This window comes from Chinchilla lanigera, unplaced genomic scaffold (assembly GCF_000276665.1).
Source record: "Chinchilla lanigera isolate Chin_1 unplaced genomic scaffold, ChiLan1.0 scaffold00036, whole genome shotgun sequence".
NCBI classification, from domain to species: Eukaryota; Metazoa; Chordata; class Mammalia; order Rodentia; family Chinchillidae; genus Chinchilla; species Chinchilla lanigera.
This window is the reverse complement of record NW_004955437.1, coordinates 15,233,215-15,258,762: the sequence shown is the minus strand read 5'-3', so window position 1 is coordinate 15,258,762 and position 25,548 is coordinate 15,233,215. Positions and strand designations below refer to the sequence as shown.

The 25,548-nt window shown below is 44.4% G+C and overlaps 1 protein-coding gene across 2 annotated transcripts in view; it reads right to left on the bottom strand.

Annotated features, from left to right (window-relative positions):
• The window catches only part of Kcnma1 (potassium channel, calcium activated large conductance subfamily M alpha, member 1), a gene marked incomplete at its 5' end in the record, with an annotated part of 707,467 nt that overhangs the window by 198,512 nt on the left and 483,407 nt on the right, over nt 1–25,548 (bottom strand). For both annotated transcript variants that reach the window (XM_005389908.2, XM_013517024.1), the window contains 4 exon segments: nt 2,043–2,112; nt 5,589–5,671; nt 7,393–7,498; nt 10,837–10,947. In XM_005389908.2, coding sequence (XP_005389965.1) covers nt 2,043–2,112; nt 5,589–5,671; nt 7,393–7,498; nt 10,837–10,947 — 370 coding nt within the window.

The window sequence follows — 25,548 nt, the reverse complement described above, 5'->3', positions numbered from 1 at the left end:
TTTAAATGGATGGAAATCCATGGGCATCTAAGATGGGTAAAAAAAGTTTCAAGAGAGGAAGAAATATATATTGAAAAAGAAAAGGAAGAAAACATGCTGAAAGGATGAACGGAAGCCTGTTAGGAAAGAGCAAAACTGGGAAGCAGAGAAAAGAAAGTCTATTTGGAATCTACATGGAATGAGATGGCAAAGACAAGTGGACTTTTCGTTCTTTCCCTAAAGTAGAGAAGCATCCCATGTCACAGTCACTCCATCCTATGTCCTTATTAGCTTTTAGGGTTTTAAGTGACCCTGAAACCAGATTGAAATCACTCTGAACAAAATGTCTTCAGGAAATAATCACGGGTCCATTGATGTCTTCATCATTATTTCTGAGTAAATACACAGCAAAAGATTTTAAGGACATTCAGGTGATTATTGATCAAGGACTGCTGGATCCTAGGCTACTTGAATGGCTTTGGGTTTGACAAGGACTATGCAGCTGAGTCCTCCTTAATTCCTTAAAGATGCTACATCAGCCTCCATTAGAAAGAGAATAAAAGGCAGTGACATCCCTTCCTAAACATACAACCTTAATTTTCCTATTCAGTCTAAATTCAGCCAAAAAATCTAAACAACAGCTTAAAGTACTCCCACACTAAGTGAAATTTCAAATCACAAATGAAAGAAGGAGCGTTCTTATGGCAGGTGCTGTCACCACTCTCAACCTTGTTCTTCACATTCACCTCCACCTACAGGGGCTGCCCTCTGGAAACTGCTGCAAATTGATGCCTGCGAGTTACCAGCATCCCTTGCTGGATCTCTTCAGTGTCCTTGACTTTTCCAGAGACAGCCAGAGAATGTAGCCTTGGGTGCCCATCACCAAATGCACTGGCAGGAGAGTGCTGCCATCTGCACTGCAGCCACCTGCTGAGGGATGGGCAAGGATTGGCATCAGGCAGCCCCTCCGAGTGGTGGGCCAGTCACAGACAGCAGGCTCCAGCCCACAGTGGCCTCTGATGGGCCTCCACATGGTAAAATGGGCCAGTACTTGCCAGCAATTAAGAAATAATGGCATGGCACTGGTGCATTTGGCAGAACGGGGTTTCCTCTGGGTCACCTGACAGCCTATTTCATAGGGAAGATGGCCTGGAAGATGGGGCACAGCCTCACTCACAACCCAGCAGGGAGTTATTCTGTTCAGACAGGACACCTGGCCCCAGACACTGAGCAGCCTCCAACTTCTAAGCTTCATTAAGGAGTTAAGTGGTACCATATCGAATAGAGCAAGGTGCCACCTTCCCTCCCCCAAAGCTGTCTTCTTGGGAGTTCACTAACAGGCTGAGTGACAGAAAATTGCCTTTGGATGAGAGACTTTCAACTCTGGTTTACTGGAAGGTAACCACAGGGAAATCGTGTAGACACTGATACTTGCTTTTTTTCCTATTTGTTTAAGCTGTAACGCTAGGAACATTCCTGTACGTGTAATTTCTGGATAGCTAACTATTCCCTGGATTTCACTGTGCAAATTCTGATCCTGAATTTAAGAATGTCATGTCCCACTCTTTCCAAGTTCACCTGGCCTCTGAGACATCCCATCTCATGCTGGGGGCACTTTCTGTACTTTAAATGTTAAATCTGTGAGGGCACAAAAGAGCTTCTCCTCCACTGATATCCCTCTGGGTTTCAGGAAGAGTTCTGATTGCAGAGTGGGTATTCAATAAATATTGACCAAGAAATGACTGCAGCACACAGAACTGCAAGTTGTTGGGATCTAAGGATCCATCAATATTTCTGAACCAAGGGGTCCAACAGATGCATCCTGAGTGAAGGAACTTCCCTCCGATGATCCACTGCAAACAAGCTGCTTAGCCTGAAGAAGTGTCCCACACAGATTTTTAACTACTGCATCTTTACCCAGGACTTTGCACGGCACTGGTACATGTAGGTGTGCACAAATGTGTGCATGTGAGTGTGTCGGGGCAGGCGGGTATGGTGAGGTAGGAGAGACTGGAACTGACCCTTGAAGTGGCCTCAGGCATGGAGTGCTCCCAAGGTCCTACCTTGTTGTGATACTGCAGCATCTGAGTGATGATCCTGATCTTCGGATGGTAGTTCTTTATGGAGATTACTCTGCAAAAGAGAAAGCCATAGCTAAGGCAGAGCCTGTCTTATCCCTGGAGGCTGATGGGCGTTTTACTAGATTACCTTTAAATGGGGCATATGAGAAGGGGGCGCACCAACCAGGTCTTTCTGAGGGGCTGTAGGCTTGGGGCCAAGAAAAACAGTTCCCACCACCATTTTTCTTGGAAGTGTGAAAGAGAAATCACAAGACAGCCATGGTGTGTGTCCTGGGCATAAGAAACATGAGGGATCCTGTAAAGTCTCACTGATGGGATGTGTGCCCCTGTGGACAGACAGCAGTGCTTCTGGAAAAGGGTCACTGCCTACACTGACATCTAAAACAAGAGCAAATCCTGGGTCCTCCGAGGTATGCAATCTCCCACACCCCAGGGACCAGCCAAGGAATAATCTGCTCTGAGTCCAGTCCTTCAAGTTAGCAACCTGAAACAGCAATGACAAATCAAACAAGCCACCCGACAAATGGTCGTAACTGTCACACACACTTGGCCACTCTCAGGAATGTGATTTCTAAACAGGGCTCTCAGAATAAAAGCCAGGATTTCCAGTTAATACAGTCTACATGATGACTTGAACACTAGTTCAAGATAAGTGCCAGTACTTTATGGAGGTCAAAATCTGGTGGAAAATTCCTACCCACTGCCCCAATCTGCACTGGCACTCGTCCTGTCAATCACAGGGAGAAAGGGGGAGGAGTCGGGAGCAGAAGAATGGAAACACCTGGCTTCCAGTCCCTCTGCTGCACTAATGAACCTGGTGACCTTCAGGAAATCACCAGGCTCTCTGTTCCTGTTTCCTCATCTGGACACCGGGGGCCACAGTACCTGCTTTATTTACTTCATAGGCTTGGTATGAGGAGCAAATGGGAGACCAGATGTGCAAACGCTTTGAAATCATTAAAAACTCTCTCCACGTGTAACTTATGGTTTTTGTCATTACCGACCCTGTCAGAGGTGACATTGTACATTTCCTTCTGTGACAAGGAAGGCTAAAGAATGGAATTCCACAGAAAGGCCCACCTCCGAAGCCTAATCAGAAATGCAAGTGCATTTATCATGACCGGCCCCGCAAACTCCCCACCGAGCAGCGTTCTCCCACTTTACCCCTTTTCTGCAAAGACAGAGAGAAGGCAGCCCGGGAGCGGCTTTATCTGAAAAGCTGCAACTTGTGACTTGAGGAAATGCATCACATGAAAGCCTCTCCCTGCACAAATCCACCCTGGGCTTTTGCACTTGAAGGATTTCATTTTAGTTTTGAAAAAGGGTTGTGCTGGGCCCTGCTTATAACTCAAGGACTTTGAGCCTCTGTCAGCCTCTCAGTGAAGTTCACAGCATCAACCAGTTTTCTGCATTAGGTCATTTCAAATGGATCTTTGACATTTTAATTTCAAAAAGGGGCAGATTGGTCTCATTAAACTAAGGAGGAAGGAGGATTACACAAATAAGAGAAAAACAGAGCCCATTTTTAACCCTGAGCCTCCCATATCCTTTTGAGCCTTCCTTTTGGGTCTAGTTAATAGATGGCTTAATGACATTGGTGATTCCGCCCTGGTGCTCATCCTGGCATCCTGCCAGTCACCCTGATACCTGTGTGTGTTCATATTAATCCTACCACTGTCGGGGTTCAGCTAAAATACTGGGATTAAGAGAAACGCCCATTTCAAAGTTATTATTCATTTCTATTATTCACTTTTTTTGGTGGGGGGGTGCCAGCCCTAAACATCTCTGTGGAGTTAAAACTTCAAGCTTCGTCCTCCAATTTTTTGTTGAAGTCTGAACGATAACGAAGCCTTGTTCCATAAAGGCTGTGTTTTTAATCACTCCAAATGACAGAAAAGCATGTGAAATGATGGAAGCAGTACTTATTTTTAAAAAGCGACAAGTGACACACGAGTTAGGGGATGGGCCCAGGTATGATGAAGTCTGCCCCTACTCCACCCTGTCTGCAGCCTGGCAGGCCCAAGGCTTTCAGGAGTTCAAACACTGACTTCCTTAAAATGACTACACTGAGCACACTGCCAGAGAAAAGTGAGTGGAAAGAGGAGATTGTGCCAGATGTTGCCTGCCAGACACAAGGACCAGATGCTGCGGGGAGGACTCGCTCATCCCAAATGCACCAGAGGAATTCCTCTGCATCACTGATGGGAAATCTCCTGTCGCTTGGGGCCACTGATTAAAAGCAAAGACAAAGGAGCTGCAAGCTTTGTAATGACACAAAAGCAACCTCCCAACCTTCACCTTCAGGTAAATTCCCAGGACACAGTAAAGCAAGCTGCAGGCAGAGGGGAAGCTTTTGTCTGGACCAAGGGATGGCTGTTCATAATTAAGCCCAAGTTCCTGGGAATACAGTGGGAGTGAAACGTTTACTCTGAGTTCATCCCCTCTCCAGAAGATTCTCTTTCTTACTTTTTCCCAGCTCAAATAATTATCCTGCAATTTATGCCAGAGAAGAGACAAGTTCCAAAAGGGTTTTAACTACCTGGAGCAAAATGTCTGCAGCTTTTAGTCACTGCATAGCCACAGGAGGTGACTGTGAGTTTATGAAAAGAACAAAAGCTGAACAAATTTTCTTCTGAAATGAGAAAAAAATAAGCCCTTGAAGGTGGGGGCGGAAATTAGCATTCTATGGGTCCAGTCCCTGTGTAAAGAAATGTACAGGGCGGTGTTTGCCAGAATCTCCTTCCCCAGAAGATGTTAAAAAAAAAAAGATAAAAAGATTTGGGGGTTTGTAGTCAAACAGGTTTAGAAATATACCACAATACATTATCTCAGAGATGCAAATTGGTATTAAAATCACTTAAAATGATTTCCAGGAAGAACACAAATTTTAGGAAACTGATAGAAACTTGCCAATTGATCAGTTACCTTCTCTTTGGGGTGATACTAATCAGTCTTCTACTCTTATACCCAAAAGGCTCTAACAAAAGGGTCCTGGGTCTCAGCACTGTTGATGTTTTGGGCCAGATAATTCTCTACACAGGGGCTGCCCTAATGCATTATAGGATGTTTAACAGCATCCCTGGCCTCTACCCACCAGATGTTAGCAAGATCATCCCCTAGCTATGTCAACTAAAAACATCTCCCGGTATTGCAAACTGTCCCCTGGGCTGGGGATCAAACTCAGTCAAGGCATCTCTGGCCCACTTTCTCTAAAGGAACATGGTATTTTCATTCAGGCCTGCACCCTTCTAAATCTATCTCCTAGCCTGCTAGCTCTGACTCAAAGAATCTCAAACTCAAGACCAGCTTTGAGCTCCCAAAGATGCCATCTGCTAAGGCTGAGCTTCCTGCTCTAGGATCACCTATCACAGCCTCAGCTTCCCCAAATCTATGCAGAGGAACAGTTACGCGATAGCACGTGGGAGAAAGAAGGTCCCTTCAAAACAATCTTCTACAGACCAAAAAGGGCTACAAGTGAGCCACGGACCAAGCTCTGGGCCTTCCCTCATACCACCACGCGAGAGTTACCTCATGATGTTGGAGGCATCTTCAGCATCCGGGTCAGCACAGTACTTGTTGGCAAGAATTAGGCACGCATCTGCTGACTCTATCTGAGAGACACCAAAAGGAAAAAAAAATCACAGAACACAGACATATGAATAGCCAGGCTCAACTGCAATCTCTCTTTATCGACACATCTTAGGGGAACCTGGTGTTTTTCAAGGAAAGAAAAAAAATCCTGAAAGACTATAGTTTCTTCTCAAAAGTGTAGGTTGCAAGTTCTTGTTATGGGATAAACATTTCATCTTGTTGCGGGTGCAGAGTACAACATGTACCTGGGTAATTATACTTTTCATTTGGCGTAGCTGCTTGCATGTGGAATTTTCAAATTTCTTTAAATACAATTAATTAAGCCTTTCATTCCTTTCTCCACTAACTTTATATGCCATCACCCTAATTCTCCCAGTCAGGAAATGGCGGTTGGTAGCCTAAACCTCTTCTTTCAGACTAGCAAGTTAACTATTTGGAGAATCAGAAATTCACCCAAAAGTCCTTCATCCAACCATTTTCACCTCTTCATTATCTGTGCACTAGGAAGAGCTCAGAATTCTCAATTAGAAATGCTATATGGTTTAGTATTCATTAGTATTCAGAGAGTCAAAAGTCAACACATCTACGTATATGAAATAACAGGCTACAGAGGAACTCAAAATACAACCCAATGACTTATCTAAACAGTAGCCAAAAGAGGTTCCTTATTCCTTAGAGGGGACCATGAGTTTGAAGTGCTAATAACTGCTTGCATTTCAAATAGGTCCATGAACAATAACTATTTCCTCCATCCTCATAAGATTTCACATTCACCATAACTTGGGTCATGTCTGGATAATATTATGATTAAACGGCCTCTACAAGCATGACAATTCTCACGCTAGCTCAAATCTGCAATCTGTCTGACTCGGTATGTTGTGCTTGCTAGATCATTCCTGCATCTGGTAAGAGGGTCTGGTTTCCTCAGTGGTATGTCACAAATTACCTCTAGATTTCTTTAATAATGCAAAGAATTTACACAGATCCTCTTGGATTATTCATGTTTGCCAATTATGTTATTTACAGAAGCGCCTGGTGACCACAGAGAATGTTTAGACTTCAGTGGATTCACAATATCAATGTGCATCTACTGGCATGCCGATATTGAACGTGCTTACAAAAATCTATATTAAGTGAACCAAGTAGCAGATGCCACTTTAGTGTGTCCCTTGTAAGCCTCAGGTGAGGTTTATGAAGATTCTAACTTAACAGGCTCCAGCAAAAAAGACGAGCCCCTAACCAAGCAATGTTAGAAACCCGCAAGTTTACTTTCGTACATGGAGTGTTTGGTGAGAAAAAAGGAAGCTCTAAACACTTTCTGGCTCAATAACATTTTATTTTATATTTTCATGTTTCTTTCAGATGTAATTAATAGATGGAGCTGTATTGAGTGCAACTTAAATATTCAGTATGGAAACTACTTGGTTACATTGCTATTTATATGACTCTTGAGTCTGTCCAATTGATTGACTTCAAGAGTGGATGATATTGAGAAAAATCAACAAAATGAGTTTTATATTAAGACTAAGTGTAGAGTACTTATAGGTGACCCAGCGTGTGGCACAGCAAGAGGTCCTGGGGCCAATGGAAGGGCAACATCAAGGTTGGTAGTATCCGATTTATCTCATTCGGGTTTAGGAGGTGATCCTTGGCCATCCTGAGAAGTATGTTCCCTAATCAGAGTCAGACTTTCCCACCTCTCAAGACAGAGTGAAAGCAGAAGTCACCTCTTCCTCCTTACCTTGACTCGTGCGAGATCATGTGGATTGAGGACTGAACCCTGATAAAATTCCACCTGAGTAAAATGCCGTTTGAATAGAGCTTCGAGCTCCAGGTTAGGGGAAATGCTGCACAGGGAGAGAAGAGACAGCCATGAATACAATGACTTGGAATTTTCGCCTCCATGCCTCCCTTCTCCCACTTTCTCCAGGGAGACCTAGGGGAAGGCTTTGACGTTCAAAGAAGCCCCCTTTCTTGCTATAAGTAAAAGGCTCATGTTTAAGAGACATGAAAGCCTAGCCCAGCTGACCACCATATCCAGTACAAGGTGAAATACAGGCTGAGGACTATGCGGCACAGGGTCTTCCACTTGTTATCAATGGAAACCCTGTTTTACAAATTGGGAACCTGAGGCTGTGACTGAGGCTGTGATGGTTAATTTTTTGTGTGGATTTGACTGGGTCACTTTGGGATACCCAGGTAAAGTGACCTCTTGGTGTGGCTGTGAGATTAATATTTGAATCAACGAACTCAGGAAAGTAGATTTCTCTCCTCAATATGAGTGGGTATCATCCAATCCCCTGAGAGTCAGAAGAGAAAAAAAAAAAGGCAAAGAAAGGAGGAAGCCATATCTTTTACTTCCTGCTTGCTTGTTTGTGCTAAGACATCCCATTACATTTCTCCTGCCTGTGAACTAGGATTTTCATCATTCAACCCCTGGTTCTTAGGCTCTCAGACTCAGACTGAGTCACATGACCAGCTGGTTCTCCATTTTAAAGATGGCCTACTGAGAGACTTCTCAGTCTCAGTAATCAAGTGAGCTAAAAATCTCATCATGAATTTCTCTCTGTACAGGGAAGTAACTACAGATACAGACAGATACAAGGGCTGGTCAAAAATACAGTGCGTATTTAAATAAAAATATTTACTACAGTAAAAGAGTAGCATTGCCATAAATCCCATCAAAATACTCTCCCTCATTCCTTGCCACTTTCTGAAGCAGTTCTGCAAGTCTTCTTTCATGAGTGTCAGTGTCATTATGAGGTATAATAAAAAATATAATGAATACTGCTGCTGAGCACCATCCAAGAGAAAGGCAGGCTCATAAAAAACATTACGGTGTGTCCTCATGTACTTTATTCACTGGACCTGGCACTCTGTGACTTCTGGATCATCCCTAAAGTCACAACAACCATGAAAGGTTAATGTTTTGAATGATTTTGGACATCAAGGCAGCTATGGCAGTGAAAGAGGACTTTAAGAGGCCAGGATGATGGGATAAGTGTGTTTGAAGGGGGAGAAATATTTTAAGGGAGATTAATGGCAATGAATCTTTTACTGCAATGTTTTTATTACTTAAACATTCAAACATGTATTTTGTGGTCATATTTCATATGTCTATAGAGGGATAGCTGTATCTACATCCTATTGATTGTTTCCTGAAAAACCTCAATAGGGTAGAGCACAGCTCCAATATAATGAGGGATTAGCCAAAGGTTCCCCAACTGTTACCTTTATAGGGAGCCTTTCTCCTGGTTCTCTACCTTATAGAATCCCCAAAGCCCGGTCAAATAAACATCACCAATGTACAGCCACAAACAAACTTGATTTGCTCTCTGTATGATTCTTGATTCACACATTGGCATAGCACTCATCACACTTCCTGGTGCTGAGCTATTCAGACACCTTCCCTATTGAAGAACAAAGACTAAACAAGTGCCTGACCTATTTATCTACTTTTGAATTCTGCAGAGATGAAAACCCAGGATGCCCTCTTTATCAGGTACTGTGTCATGCTTTGGAAGATGACATTCAGCTGTGTCCTATTATGTGCTAGCAACTGTACTAAGTCAACACCTGCCTAACATTTATTAAATGCTTAGTGATGATGATGATAGTTATTAATGTTTTTAAGTGTTTCCTCTGAGGCAGGCAGCATTCTAAACACTTGACATCTAGTGACTCACTTAAACCTCAAAACAACTTCATAGGAAGGTATGCTATTAACCCAAAGCTTAAAGAGGTTATCCACCATGAGTTGGATGCTGATAGACCCTGGGGACACAAACATGAATCCTAGGCATTGAGCCACCAGCAACCTGCTAATTCTTTCCAACTGAAGCAGTGGGGGAGAGAAAAGTGGCTGCCTGTGCGAATCTGACCCATCTTTCAAGTCCATCAGAGTCGTGTATCTTTGAGAATACCATGCTGCTAATGCAGGCAGGGCTGTCTCTCTCTAATAAAGACATCCCACTGGGGTATCTCACTGGATTAAACTGATCTCAGCGCGCATTGGCCAACACAAAACCCATGCTGTCCTCTAACTGTTGCATGTGTGCTTGTCTTGGAATGCTCAGGAACTTAAACACTGTGGTTCTCTCCAGAACTGTTCTGCAGCAGTGTACTGGCCCACCACCAGTCCCCCATAGCTAAGCACTGCCTCAATTCTGTGGGTCCAGTTCCTGCACTGTGGTCTAGTCTCTCTCTTCAGAATTTGGAGAAGTCAGTGGTGAGAAGAAAAAGGGTGAAATACAGGGGCAAGTCCCCATGTTAACTTTATTTCCATAAAAGAAGACCACCATGTTGAGATGGTAGAGTCCCCAGTTCTCTCCATTTTGGGGAAAGACTCCCTTTTACTTTAAAGAGGATCAGGCAAAGCTTACTACCTCACCCACACAGGGCAAGAAGATATCTTGCATCCCACCCCTGTAAAAACCACACACGATAAGACACCCCTAAATTGATTATGCAGCCTAATCTACTTTATCTTTCATGATAACAGTCAACATGTATTAAGCATCTACTGTATGCCTAACTGGCTCTGCACACTGTATATGGATTATCTCATTTCGTTCTCACAACAGACCAGCGAGGTAGAATTATTATGGATGTAGCAACCGAGGCATGAGGAAGTTGCATAACTAGCTCAGCTAGTTGACTAAGTCAGGATTCAGATTGAAGATGAGTGGGCGCTCACAGTGGATTGAATGAGAGATAATATGCTCCAAGCTGGCACAGGGTCTCATGCTGGAGACTCCCAGGATGAGCTGTTGTTTTTATTACCTAACACTCTGCTGCCTCTCAGGTCATTGTCTTTCTTGGTCATGATCTACTCCTGCACTCCTAAAACATCCACACCCTAAGGTTCACTGGCCCCCACCGGACACTGCAGGCACCCTTCACCTGTCCAGGTGCAGACTGTGGAGGGGACAGTAATGATGCATCAGGCCCATAGCAAACTCTACCCTTATTCTTCCTGAAAGAATCTCAAATGTGGTCCCAGATCTGCCTCCACAGAAGAAGACACTGCTTTCATCATTGGCTTAGCATAGTTCTGTGATACCCTCTCCAAGGAGACCAGCAAGGATCATGGCTTTGTCAATGCTGACCCGATCCCCAACTTCTCCCATCCCCAGGGAGGAGGACAGAGCCAGGTAGCAGGCCCAGTGGCAGCGGCAGTTCTTACTTGTGAAGAAAGACGATCTCCACATTGACGTCATCCCGGTCCTTGTGCAGAAAGTCCTTCAGGAAGTTGGAAACACTCTCCAGAGTGATGTGCCCACAGACCACAATATGCCTGCAGAGGAGAGGTCAGTTAGACGAAGCCAGGCCCCATAGCGAGGCCCCCACACCCCACGCCCTGGCAAGGCAGAGCAAGCACAGCAGCTGCAGGGAAGCATCCATCTCCTCCCTCCCCCTCCGTAAAGCCCTGATCCCCTCCCCGGAGGGCTGTGAGGCAAAGCAGCGGCACTAGCAGGTGCTCAGAGACTCCTAGATAGAAAAGGCATATGGCTGCTCACCTGATGCTGCACAAAATCCTATTAAAAGCCCAACCGTTTGGCCAAGCGGTTTTAGGCATTTAACAATAAGTGACATTATGCTTGCGCTTAAATGCTGCATTATCAAGTCCCTTGCAGATTCATATCTCTCCCTTTCTGCCCACAAAGCGTCCTCCCAGGAGATTTACTGTATGAGTCTTGGTTTATGACATAGAGCTTATCAGGTAATGAGATAACAAATCTTGCTGAAACGATGATTTTGTGTGTAAGAAAGCGGACTTTTATCAGGGTGGCTAATGTGCGGCTTGACACGTTATAGGCTCAGCTGGCCATAAGCAGTAAAAAGGAAATTTTGCATTTTTCCACCATAACTTCTCCAACAATGGGGGCATGTAACACTTTACAGTAAGTGAGCATTACTCAGGGCTAAATGGGGAAGGGACACCCGTGGAATTAAAGATCGCACGCTGACCGTGTATTCCCAAAGAGCTACTACTGCCTTAGGGTGCTTGAGATTTCCAAAAGAGACACAGGGATTTTCCTCCAGACGGGAAGAAGCCAGGGAAGTCTGAGGCTGGAAATGCTTGCTTTATTCTGGGGCGATTTGAGCCCCTTTTCCAGAACTGGGAAACCAATAGTCACATCAACATCTTCGGGCTCCTGGGCCAATCTGATCTTTGCATCATGCTCTTCTGTTCCCATTGCTACTTGCTATGTGATGCCCGAGCAGGAGTAAGCACTTTGATGCCAGAGTTAGCCTCCAATGGAAAGCTTGGGCCTGACTGTGGAGATGCAACCACTGGCTTCTAGCAAAGATATCCTATGTAACAAGAGCTCAGCCCTCATCCCTGTGGTCCTCTGTCCGACAATGACAAATGCGGGATCTCTGGCTGCACTTTTGAGAGGAGGGGCAGGTGATGAACATGCAATGAAGCAATTTCCTGGGTAAAACTTAGCACAGCCTGGTCTCTTGCACTTCATAATTGTTCTGTGCACACTGCAATAAGGCTTAAAGCTCACTGGGTGGAGGCAGCTCTTAATAGGAGGCAGTGATGATGGCTTCTGCAGTGTTCCATTAGATACCATTACAAGAGCCTGCCCTTGCGCGCTAATTTGGTGCTTGACCAAGTACATGAGAATAATGCAGTAAACTCATTGGTGAAAGGATAATGATGCAGAACAAAGAGTAAATCAATAATAAGCATGATGCAGTTAATAATATAACCATTATGGACTATTATTGTTTCGGTGGTGCACTTAGTGATCAGGCAAGCGGTGGCCATCGAGGGGAGGGAAGAGTGTCAACGGGCTGCTTCAGAAGAGAACATCGCAACATGATCATTGTGCTCCCTAGCCAGCACCTGCTCGGCTGGAGGAGGTCCCTTGGCCACTCATCCAAATTTCAGGCCCAAAGCCCACATCACTGACTCCCTCTTTACTACAAGGCTGTGAAAATCACTGTGCCCCAGCAGATGTGACATAAACTGAATACTGGGATTATATGCATTTTTATGATATCTTAAAAGGTTTCTTGTAGCACATATTCATTCATGGACCAAACAGACTGCATCTCAATGCATATGTCCTGAATTTTCCAAATGCACTGAGAAAGTGATTTAGAAACGTGATTCCCCTCTGGATCTGACCTCACCATCAATGGCAGTGGGATTGTTTGGTGTCTCCTAATGTTCTCTGCCTGCTTGCTTCCAAGATTAAGAACAAGACTCGTATGAATCTACATTACAGGGATCCCTACAGTTGAGGCTGTCATTTGGCTGAGAAAACAAGTCAGACAGGATACCCTGCTCTGCTACCAGGGATGTACAGCACCCCACCTGGGCAAGCTACTTACTCCTGTTCAATGCAGGGGAAAGCTGAGTGGCTAATACCCACAGCCAGCCAGCCTCCTGCACAGGCATTGTAAGGTGTTAAGTTCTAACCAGCATCCTCCTGCCTATTATTCAAAGCCAGACTCAAGTCAATGATAGGTCTAAGGACATGCCTGATCATTCATCCTTCCTCTCTGGTATGCAAAGATGTGAATGAACAGCCTCTAGTAGCCCGTCTTCCTCTTTGGAAATCATTCATCCCTGTGAGAGATGCTTGCAAGGTGGAAAGGGAGAAGATGAGCTCAAAGGCTCAGCCAGCTGATTTATTCAGCCTTGGAAAAAGTCAGGGTCCTCTTACTTGAAAATGTGTCAGGTACATATAAAATATATTCCAATGCAATCAATATTATCCCTTAAGCCTTTAATTAGCTTTCACTTCCCTTAAGAAGTAGACAAATGCTGGCAGGGGAGGAGAAGGCAAAAAAAAAAAAAAAAAGATTGACTTTTTTTCATTTGGTGCTAGCTGTCCAATACCATTCTAGACAATTGAAAATATATATCTTTAGCTACAGCATGATTTCTAGGGTGGAGAACAGTCCTTATCAAAAAGGAAGAAAAAAAATCTTCCTTCAACATAATTGGTATTTTTGCTCAGGAAAAAAAAAAAAAAGCGAGATTGATTGAAAGCAGATTGCCTTTTGCCCAAGGAGAATTATTAGGTACATTATCATGGAAACCTTGAAGAACTCATATTGTTCCAATCTGTCCTGTATCTGATTTGAAGATTTACATCTTCCCCCTTTTGTGCCAATAATCATTTCCCTCCATTTTGATTTCCATAGAGTGGAAGTTATCAAGGAGCCCACATATTGAAAATGTTTGAATGTAGTTAGAATTGATGGATGGGGAGACGTCGCCTCCCTGGGCCAGCATCAGCATTAGAAGATCTGCCCCGCCAGCCTGTGTCTGAGGATGCACTCGGAGCCCTGCAGGAGCATCAGGATGAATGGCAAATGGGAACATTTATCTTCCAGAAATATTTTCAGGAGTTTCGAAAATCCTAGGGGCAGTAGTTTTGGGGAAGAATATTACTGCAGGGAGAAGAGCAGCAAAATTTATTGTATCCTCAATTATTCAAAAGACAATTGGAAATATTCTAAGATTGAGAACAAGTAGGCATCCTCCTGAGAAGCAGTTGTGATTGTTCACAATCCAGGGCCAGAAAAGAGTCCTGTCTGAAATTACCTCTGTTGGGTTCCATGATACCTACACATCTACCAAGTGAGATTCATAGTCTGATAGCAGACAATAGGTGACTAAATAGTCTTGGATAAGTCACCAATTTTTTCATTTTACAACCAAAAGAATCAGAGTCTTTGAGGAGCTAATATCTGATTTATGAAGTTATCTCAAGATTGACTTAAAGAGTTAATATGTGTGAGGGCCTGGCAAAGGGTCTGGCCCACTGTGACCACTAAAAATGGACCTGTGGCCCATCAGTACATAGCAGATATAAAGTATTCTGTGGTCCATGTAATCTCACCTAATCCTCAAACAACTGTGTGTTTTTACTATCTGTATCTTTCCAGATAACCGCTCTGACTCTCATTTTCCTTAAGTTATCTCTGCCCAACATTCCATAAGAAGCCCAGGATGCAATCTGGGACTCTGACGTGATTCTCACTAAGATGAAGATGGTGAGGAAAGGTTTTAGATAGGTCAGCTTCCAGCCCCTCAGGACAGGCATGGCTGAGCCAACTATAGGTCCTCCTGGGTATGAGGTGGAGTGGGTGTTGGAGAGATCCTCCATGGCCTAGGGGAATGGTTAGTTCAGGGTTGGGGTTGGGCTTGGGGTTTGGGTGGATAGAGATGAACCTCACTTGAAACATGATAGTATTAGGGCTTGAAGTGTAGGTCAGTGGTAGAGCATTTGTCTAGCATGTATGAGGCCCTGGGTTCAATCCCTACCACTTCCAAAAAAACAAAACACAACAAAAATTACTGTATTGCAGTATCCCTAGATTCAGGCTGCATCTAGTCAGCATACTTAAGACAGCAAAGATTGGGTGATACAGAAATTACAAGTCTCACTGGTCAGGAACACTAAACTGAGATTAAACTTCAGTCACAGCTTTTGGCAAGCCAAGCAGCTGCAGAAGATGTTAGGTACAGTTTAGGACTTTCTCACTAGCGCAAGAATTCCGAAGATGATCAAAATCTATTCGATCCATACACACATGAGCACCTCCCTTCTGTGTCTCTGGACGGGAATTTTTTCAGCCTCCCGGCATCTTCCTGCCTGATTTTTGGGAAGCCTGACCACTTTGTTTGTGGAGATGATCAAAATATGCATATCAATAACCGTTTTGGATCTGATGGATCTTTGGTTTTTAAAGTGTAAAGCAGCTGCTGAACAGGGCTTTTCGAATTTCTGGTGAACGAGGCCTTCAGAGATCCACCAACAATGAGTGTAGTTCACTGAGAAGGAAAAGTTACATACTTTAAAAAAGTATCAAGTAGTGGTTCTGAGAGCTACAAGTCTTTGAAAAAGGGAACTGGGACAGTGTCATCATGACAGGCTCCCCCACATTAGCAGAACTATCTTAGCATCAGAACACTTAACCAAGGTATAGTCTAATGCCTGTGTTGGTTTGATGGGGAAAATGAGGCCCAGCAATTTGACGCAGGTGAATGTTGCACCAAGGATAGAACAAGTCCCTCTCTTTGGTGCCTTCTAAAGAGAGGGAGCAGCTGGTGCCATAGAAAGGACCCTGGGTCGAATCAGGAGGCTGAGGTCCAGGCCCCTGTGACCTGGGGCCCCTCACTATGAAAGGAAGAAGCTGCACCCACCAGCCCCCACAAGTCCTGCTACAGGGCTCCAGCTGGCTGCCCCCACTCTAGTTCATGCCATCATTTTATCTTGTCTAGACGTCTGCAATAGTTTTCTGATTGATTTCCCTCTTCACTCTTCCCACCTCCTTAATCCCCCGCCCCTCCTCCCCAAAAAATCTGAAGTGCAAGGACTGAAGCAAATCCGGCCACAGTCAGACTCCACAAGGGCGGGGCGGTCTTAGATCTCCCTTAGCAGAGCCTGGCTCTAGGAAGACAATGTAAAATGCACAGCTCTGAGCTGTTTATTTTTAAAGATACTATATCCATTTTTACTGGAACAAGTATAAAGAACTTAAAAAACCCATAGCTATCCTGTCACAATAAATCATACAGAGTAAATTGAAAATCCTATACAGCTTTCTCTGAATACATCGTGCTCACTTTGTCAAAGAGGTAGATGAAATGTGGCGTATATTGATCTAGATGTCTCTGTAAAACTATAATATTTATATCAAATACATATGCTAGGCTCTCTCCTGTCTTCCTGCTGAGCCTTCTAATCCTGCTTTCCCCATCCCACCTTTTCCGAGTGACCCCCACCACTGGTAGCTCCCTACACACAGCGAATGAATTTGATGAAGCTCTGGCAAAGTGAACGGGCAGTACATTATCACAAAGGAAGCAGGGTGGTTAGAGACCCAGCACTGCAAGTCCCAGGGTGGATAGTACCAAAAGTTCGTGACTTCTGTCCTAGGTTGAACTTGAAGCTTTAAGCATCTGCATCTCCATGATACTCAAGCAAACTGGGCTTAACATTCCAGCTTACCTAGTGGCGGCTCCTTGGCAGCTTTCCCTAAATGGGGTCATTGCCCCTCGGCTTTTCCTTTTAGGCTCATTACCCCAGCACAGAAAAGCAAGGAAGGCTAATCTGACTCCTCTATTCCCACATTCTTGTTTACTGAAAGTCTGTCACCAAGGGACAGATTTCCACATGGGGGACACTGTCATTATTAAACAAAGACTAACTCTGGGCCATGTTGGCCTGATCCTTCTGCTTTACCCCTAACTTTTGCTGGGTTATTCGCTGACCCATGGACAGGCTGGCAAAAGTAGGCTTTGCTTGGAGACCCGAGGCCATGACAAACAGAAGAAATGTAACAGTTAACTGCAAGAACCACTGGCTGATTCTACTAGCTGGAATCTTCTCCCATGTGTCAACTTTGCGAGGAAGCTGTACATGGAAACAAAAACATGAAACACTTGTGAGTGTGCAACATGTCCATAATCCCAAACCCTGACTATAACAATTTCCTGTTAAAAGCAAAAAGGAAGAAAAAAAAACACCACAGAGGTTCAGCAATAAGGTAATTTCCTACCCTTGACCACATCTAGTACTTGCTAATCACAAAGGAAGGAAATACATTCTCCCTCCTAGTGAGGAAGAGAATAAAGTAATCATCTTACCCAGCTGTCAACAGAACTATTCTGGAAGATACAGGCTGTTTTGCTGTTTCCCTAAATGAGGGCAGAAGGCTCAGCAAAAAGATCCTAACAGTGCAGCAAAGACACCTCTGTAAAACAGAGGCCCAAAGTCAGATAGCAGACTAATGGTAGACCCAGCAGAGAACACTAGGTTGTCCTTAGAAGCCCAGAATTTTCTGCATGAAGGTGTTGCATTTTATTGTACACAAACAGTAGGGACCTCAGCCACCCTAGTGGATTTATGTCTGCATCTTCGCCACCCCAGATCATGACTAGACTTTCACAATTTGACTATATCCATAATTACATTAGTCCGTGAGCCCAAGCCTTAATAAATTCTGAGACATCAGTGTAAGGGACATTGGTTGGTTTTGCCTGTCTAGCATACACTCTGCGCTCTGCCAACAGAACTTCCCTTTCAGTTACAGATAGCCTCGGGATCTTTAATCAGGATTTTAGACCCACGGAAGGACAATCAGTGTCTTCAATCTTGAATGGAGTGACAGTAATTTCACAGTGGGGGATGAATCAACGTAATGTCAAAATCCCATCATGACTGCCCAGAAGTTTTGGTTTTCTGGATCTCAGAGCTACATCTCAGTCTCTTTTTCATACTTTTTCATATTAGCCTGTGCTTTTCCCTGGATCCTGTAAAGTCCTCTAATTTTCAAAAGAAAGAAGGAAAGCAAGCTTCTGCTTCCATCAGCAAAAATCAGCCTCTATTGTTTGCAACCAGGGGAAGGTAAGTGGTAGATCTGTTTACCTTTGCTGTTGTTTCTCATTTAATTATCTCAATTATCCAGTATGCAACTATTAACACCACTATTCTGGTTTCTTTCTTTTTCCTCCTTCTTTCCTTCCTTCCTCTCAGGAAGTAGAAGTAACCTTCTTAAGGTAAGCAATTCCACAAGTGCTGAACTCTCACAGATGGGACTGGCTCTTCTTTGGGCTTTTTTCCTGACTCTTTTTCCTGTCTGCATTTTATTCATACCATTACTTCTGGCTCTGTGGCCCTTGGCTATTTTAAAATAAGCCAGGCTACCTCTGACCTGACTTTTTCCATCTGATATGGTTCTCTGCTCTTACAAAGAAACTGGGGCCCTGAAGAGCACTTTCTTCTCTTCAGATCAAGCCAGATTTGCTTGTCTCTACATGATGATGAACAAACAGGGACTGAGAGACAGAAGACTAAATCAGACAAAGGTTAGCCTTTTCCTTTGTGGATGAAGTGGAGGAGAGGGAGGATGTGCTCCAGCAGGGGAACTGGTTTTGATTTGTGAGCCCCACCTCTGTCCCTAACACCCCTGGTAAGCCTTGGGTCATGGCCATAGAGCACACACTGCTGGGACTGACCCTCCTACAGTAACAATCAATTCAGCCTTCCCTCCCCTTGTTCTCTAACCATGCCCAAGTGTGTTGCCTCAGCTAGCAAAAGCTGCTAGCCATTCACCATGAGAGGATTCAACATGCATCCAGCTGGTCCCAGACATAGGATGGTCCACTTACAATTTGTCCATTCGATGACACTACAAAAGTGTAGCCCTCATAAAGCCACTTTCTTGCTTGTTTTCAGCACAGTATTAGATAAATTACATTACTCCTCAATATTATTTTAGAAAGGTTTTAAGTCAGATGATATCGCCCAGCTATGGACTAATGTAAGTGTCCTGATCATGTGTAAGATAGGCTAGGGTAAAGGTATGGTATTCAGAAGGTTAAATGTAATTGTGTATTTTTGGCCTGTAATATTTTCACTTTATAATAGGTTTGTCAGGAGGTAACCCCATCACAAGTTAAGGACCATTCGAATTTTTATCAGCCTCTGCGGAACTCTTGCATCTGCTACAAACACAGACATAGGGAAGAGTCATGGCTTCAAGGCCTTGCTGAGCCGTGATGCACCACAGCAGGACATCTGAGGGTCCGGAAAGGAGCACCTTTCAGGGTAGCATCTTCACACTGTCTCCCTCAAATTTCTCCATCTCCTTCTTTCCCTGGGTCCCTAAAAGGTTCCAATGGCCACATTCAGCAAGGGGAATTACCCCATGCTTGTAGGAGCATCCCCTTTAATGTGCTTCCTGCCTTCACAGTGAGTTCACACCTTTATGATTTTAGGGGGTAAAATTCCTGCCAAAGGAACGTTTTATTGGGATGAGGCTCCTCCATAATTGGCTTCTGTTTAGCTTCCATTGGCTCCTTGGATGATTCTGATTAGCCACAGTTTCAGGTAAACTCCAGGAGATCAAGAATCACATTTTCTTGCTCATTCTCTGAAGTACTGAGTCCAGCACAATGCTGCCAGATGGTAGAAGTTCAAATCATAGTTGCACCAAAGTGTTGGAGTGGAAGTTTTACAACATCTGTTCTACATCCTAGCTGGCATGTGCCTTTGGGGTCAGCGACTAAGGTCCTAAGAACCTCTCAGAGGTGCTCATACATCCGACTCTGAACTGCCTCAAAGCCTTGTTATTGGAAAGGTACAGGAAAGGGAGATGAAGATTACTTTTACTGACAATTGGTACCCATGTTCAGAGCAGTCCCCACGGTCCTTGGGGTGGGAGCAGACCACTGTCACACAACGCCAGTGCTACATGTGACGGCTCAATTGTGACAGCAAGAGAATCAGATTTCCACGACCTTCACACTGCATTGGCCTCCACGGTATTTTAATAAAAAGAGACACCGGACTTGGCCAGTTAGAAAAGTTTCCCCGGTTTATTTTCTGAATACGATGACAGCTGTTGCGGGATGAACCCTAAATCTATGAAGAATTGCTTTGCATAACTCTGGAAAGGCTTCCCTCAGAATGAATGGCAGAGCAGAAAGGCTGAAAACACGGGACGACTTAGTCTCGGATGGCTCTGTTTGTTGCTCAGATTCTAATGCGACCAGGCAAAGAGCCACTTGATCAGATGTGAGGTTAGACAGAAAGAATCTTCAGGGATTATAATTAGAAAACTTGTAATCAGAATTCTCTCTCTCTCTGTTTTTAATGGAAGAAAAACTCTTCGGGAGCAAAAGTCTAGGGTTGAATATGAGTTGTTATTTTTTTTTTTTTTAAAAAGGTGCACAGTTCATCTTCCACCTACACTTCTATTCTTGTTTTCAGAACAATAGCTGGAACATTTTGATAAGTGTGTGCAAGGGAAGAGAGACAGCAGGAACTTGGGGGGGAGCAAGTCTTCATTCCATCAGCATTATCGGGAAATTGATTTAATATGCATTCAAGTCTCTTTTAATAGAGCTTCAAGTTTGAAGGGGACTGAAGATGTGGCATAAAAGAATCCAAAGCAGATGCCAAGAAAAAAAGTCCCCACAACCACACCCACCAGGACCCCCTCTTGTTGGAGAGGAATACTTGGCATATTGCATGATATGATACAGCATCTAATGACAAGTGCTTTGGGTATCTGCCTCTCGGTACTGAATTTCAGAAGTAGTTAAGGGGTCATTTTCCCAAAGTATTAGGGTAATCTCATTTTTTTTCCATTCCCCAAAAGTTTAATGCTAATCAAAGCAGAACGCCTAATCAGTCCAAGATGGTCTGTCAACTTGAATTATCTATTTGTCTTCCTATTTACTGTATCTGTCTGTCTACAGTTCTTCATATCTTTGTGAAGATCAGTTATTGAGGCCTGTGTTTCCTTCTGACTCGAATCGCTACCAGATGATCCTTCTCGGTGATATGTTGATGATTTGCTAATTTATGGCTTTTAAAATCTAGGAATCTGAAGACATGGGGAGGAGGTCACATGGGGCCTAAGACGAGAGAGCTGAGTGGCCATCTTGACAAAGGATCAAAGATTGTGTAAAATGCAAAGCTTCGGTCACATTTCAAGCAGAGCCATGTCTGTGATGGAGAAATCGTAAATGACATCTTAGAAGAAGCATCCCCCTCTGTAAAGTGCTCCACCCCTCGTAGCTCTGGGGGAAGTGAGAGTGAGTGTTATCCAAGATGCACATAAACAGGAAGGCAAAGAGAAAGCCGGCCTGTGGTATTAGCCCACATCAGCACTACATGAATCAAACTGAACCCTGCTCGCAAGTGCCCACAGGCCAGGCCTTCCCAGAAAGAGCAAAAAGATGGAAAAGGTGCTGGAGGAAGACTCACACCCCTAGGAACCAGGAGTGGTTTAATTAAATCAGCTCTGAGGTTGATCCTCCCAGCCACTTAGGTGGCCAAACGGTATAAAAATACAACCCAAGAGCAAAACTTGTGGCACATTTGGAAGTTTTGATGGGGACACAGAAATCCATCTGTCCCTAGCGCTTGGCAAACAATAAACACAAGTGAATGGGTGGACACAAAGCCATGACTCAGGTTAACTGTTGACGAGGTGCGGCAGACCATAGTGGGGTTACACTCCAGGAGTCTTTGTTAGGAAATAATCCATGTTCTGACACCACTGAACCTTTACAATTCTAAATCCTTTAAAATTGGCCTGAGAAGCATGGTGGGCAGAATTTGAATACAGGGAAGAAAAAGAAGTAAAATTCCATCTTGATATGAGCGAGCCAGTCAGAATAATAAAACATGGGCTCAGTGAAGAAGACAGGATTTGAATGATAGGATCTGAGTGATCAGAGTGATCAGATCCTTTTCAGGATCTTCCTGAAAAGAGGAAAGACTCAATAATAAAAAGGGGGACCCAATAATAAAAAAAAAAACTGGAGAGGATATGCAGAAGGCCTTATCCTCGCAAGTCAGAGAGGATTATTCAGGCAAACTAGAGCCTGAGAAGAAGACACATGACCCCCCTGCATTCTCAGGCCAGAGCTCCAGGACCACCCAAACAGCAAACTCTGGTGCTACTCATGTGCCTTGCATAAGATGGTGTCGTCTTTGCAAGGAACATACATACAGCATTGAGCTTGCGGGGAAGGAGGTCCTGAATTGGAGCAAGAGATGGGGTAGTGTGTAATAAGGAATCCCCAAAACAGAATGGGGCTGTGACATTCCTGTCCTGGGGATCTTTCCTCTGTGTTAATCACCTTTACTCGCTCACCTGTTCTCCTCTGCCGACTGCTTGTCTCTTATTAATCACTGTTCTCTGTGTGTGCTCTCAGCACCTGGCTATCAAAATACAGTAGAGCAATCCCATCCCATCCCAGTCGCTGTGTCCCAAACACCTGGTCTAGGTCAGCCTCCACTGGAGGCCGTTAAAGCCCCACGAAGGGAAACACAGGGTCTGGATGGCTCCCCAGCTGGCTGCCTCTAACTAGGGGGTTACAGCAGATGGATTCCTCTTTGTGGCCAATTATTTTTTCCATGGCCCTTGGCCATGTGACCTCAGACCATGATCTTGTCAGTTCTCATAAACTAGCCAGGAGGGGACTGAATCATGCTTAGAAAGGAAACCTCGGAGGAGGGGGGGCGACTGGAAGGGGGCATGGGAGGAAGGAGAGGGAGCTGGGAATCCAAAGGCCATGGGAGCCTCACTGCCCCCTACACTCCCCCCACATCTGGGCAGCTTTGACCTTACAGGAAGGGAAAGCAAAGGGGGCCATAGCTTTGGGAGGCAGGCTGGTCTGCAGGTGGGCTATTCTTTTTAATAAAATTTAGGCTCTCAGCCTAATTGTCTCAGCTAATTGTTTCCAATACTACCACCTTGGAGGAATTGTCTGCTTGCGCCATTCATTGACCCCTTAGCTGTTAATACCCAAGTCCCTGTTCTTAGGAGCCTTCATATATGATGGTAAGAAACGTGTAAGGACGGCCAGCACACACTCATGCGCATGCGCACCCACACCTACTGCAGACTCTCAAAGTCTTGCGAGAAGCGATGAAAACATCGGAGCAAGACACCCTCGGCCCTTGATGTGGTATGGATGGTGAAGATGTTCCAAGAATGCTATGTAAAATATTTACAGTATGCTAAAAGCCTTGATTAAAACTGGGAATGAAGTGCCAAAGAAATTTCCATAACCCCCAATATCCTGAATTTGAATGTTGTATAAATAAAATCCTGAACCTCTCTGCCTAACGTTTTTTTTCTTTATGTTAAACAATCTTTGAATTTCAAAATTTTGTGTCTCTGTAGTTTTGGATCATGAGTTACCCTGAGATCCCTGGCAAGTGAAGATGTTGTCAGAAAGGTTACTTCTGAACAAAATACGCACATGTAAACAAATCCTTTAACTATGTGTACGTTCTAATTACCTTCCGGGCATTCACTTGATTCCTTCTGGGGAGTGAGCGTGTGTATGCGTGTCCCCAAGTAGAGCATATACATATATTTTTGCATACACAAAAACTGGGAGCGCTGCGTGCTATTTTAAGAGCCTGAACTCTAATTTTCAACAAAGTTTAGCTGCTTTCCTTTTGCAAATGCATTTAATTTTATCTGGAAACTTTCTGACGTTAGAAATAGAACAACTGTAGTTTCTCATTATGTTTGCTGCCAGAATCCATGCTTGGTTGCTCAACTAAAGACCTTATATTGCTAATTACTACCACATGCCCAGATCCCAAGCGAAAGAAAACTTATTGATTCTGACAGCCCATTCTCTCAACGCTGAATTCCAAATGAAAACTCAAATTTTGGCCAAACATAACATTTCATCAATCTTGTTCTACTGACTGGAAAAACAACATCAAACAAAGGGTGCTAATGGCCCTTTATTACCAGTTCTTTCCCAAGCTTATATTTTCTGATGAAAGATCTAAGTGACCAAAGGGCTTCTTTAAACTACTTAGTAATTAGCTTTTGAACCAGGAAACAATGCGTAAAGTAAAGTGAACAGTCCCGGTGTGGATCACAGGGTTGACTTTCTGTCCACAGGGTCGGAGGACACTGGAGACCCAAAGAGAACATTAAAAGCAAAGTGCGTTTTCATAAAGGAAGAAGAAAAAAAAGAGAGAGGGCAAGGGCGCAAGAAACCAGGCTAAAAGTAGTGATAAAAGAGAACAGAGCCAGAATAACACCGCAGGAAGTCTGTGATTTGAAGTTATCAGCAGGTGCGGTTGGAGTGGGGGGCAGTGGCCCCAGGGCCACCCATCAACAAAATCTGCCAGGCACCAGCCCACCCACACTGGACCAGGAACACTATTATTTTACGGGGGACAAAAATTCAGCCTGGAAGGAGAGGCAAGAAATATTTTGAACTTAGGCTTCAGAGTAATTGATTTTGTTGACTTCCTTAGGGGCAGGGGTAAAGAGATGCGGGCTAAGGGAGCAGGGTGGGGAAGCCAGAAAGAGACCCTGGGCCCTCGAAGTACCATCTTAAAGGCAGACCGGGTCAAGAAGCTGTTTTCCTCTTGGCATGGGATAAATGACCAAGGGGAATGTCCGGACTTATTTGGCCTTTCGGATCCGGCCAATGGCCCAGAAGTCAGAACAGCTTGGTTCCAACCTCATCCAGGGCTGTTAAGATAATGACCAGAGGAGGGTCCATTAGCGGGAAGATAGAAGGACGGCACTGCCTCCACAGAAGAGGCGCCAACTGGCCTCTTCTCTCCAGCCCACTGTCCTCTGGGCCTTCGAAAGGAAACTGGTGTCCTGTGGCTAGTTCACGCAAATGAGCCCTTTATTCCACCTCTTCATTTTCTGAACAGAAGTCTGGACACCTGAGCTCAGGACACCTTGGAATCGCTGACCAGAGGGGCGGGAGAGCCCGCTCCACCCAGCACAGCCACCTGTCAAGACGGGCGGAGGCGGAAATGTAATGAAATGAAATGTGAGGTTCCCAGCTGGGTTTTATTTTTCTCAAAAACACAAAATAAGCCAGCCACTCGCAGATAACTGAGAAGACGAATATCTGAACGGTGCCATGCCGGGAGCTGCCCTAATGAGGAAGGAGCAGGAACCACGGCAGTTTTCTAAATCTGGATCTGCACGCCGGGGTGGTAGTGACTGGGGCACGTGCAGGCGCCCGCTGTTCGAGCTATGCGTCTAAGATGGGCACATTTTACTCCATGGAGATTATGCCTCAAAATACCAAACAAAGCCGCACACCCCCTAGAAACAAACAGCTTTAAAATAAATACATGAAGGACAGGCATGGCCAGTTTCTTCAAATTCTTCTCTGGAACCCTTTCTTTGCCAGAGGATCGGGAAGAGAAGGTCCTGCCACCTGAGCAAAGGTAACACCTCCACTGGATACTGGCTCCATACATTCTTTCCCAGGATAAAGCATTCATGTTAAGGATGCTAAACAAAAGACTGACCCACCAGGAAGAGCCTGCAGGGTCCTGACACTGTAAATGTCATATTTCCCACCCAGAAGGGATCTCAAGTAAGTAATCAGCCCCTGAGA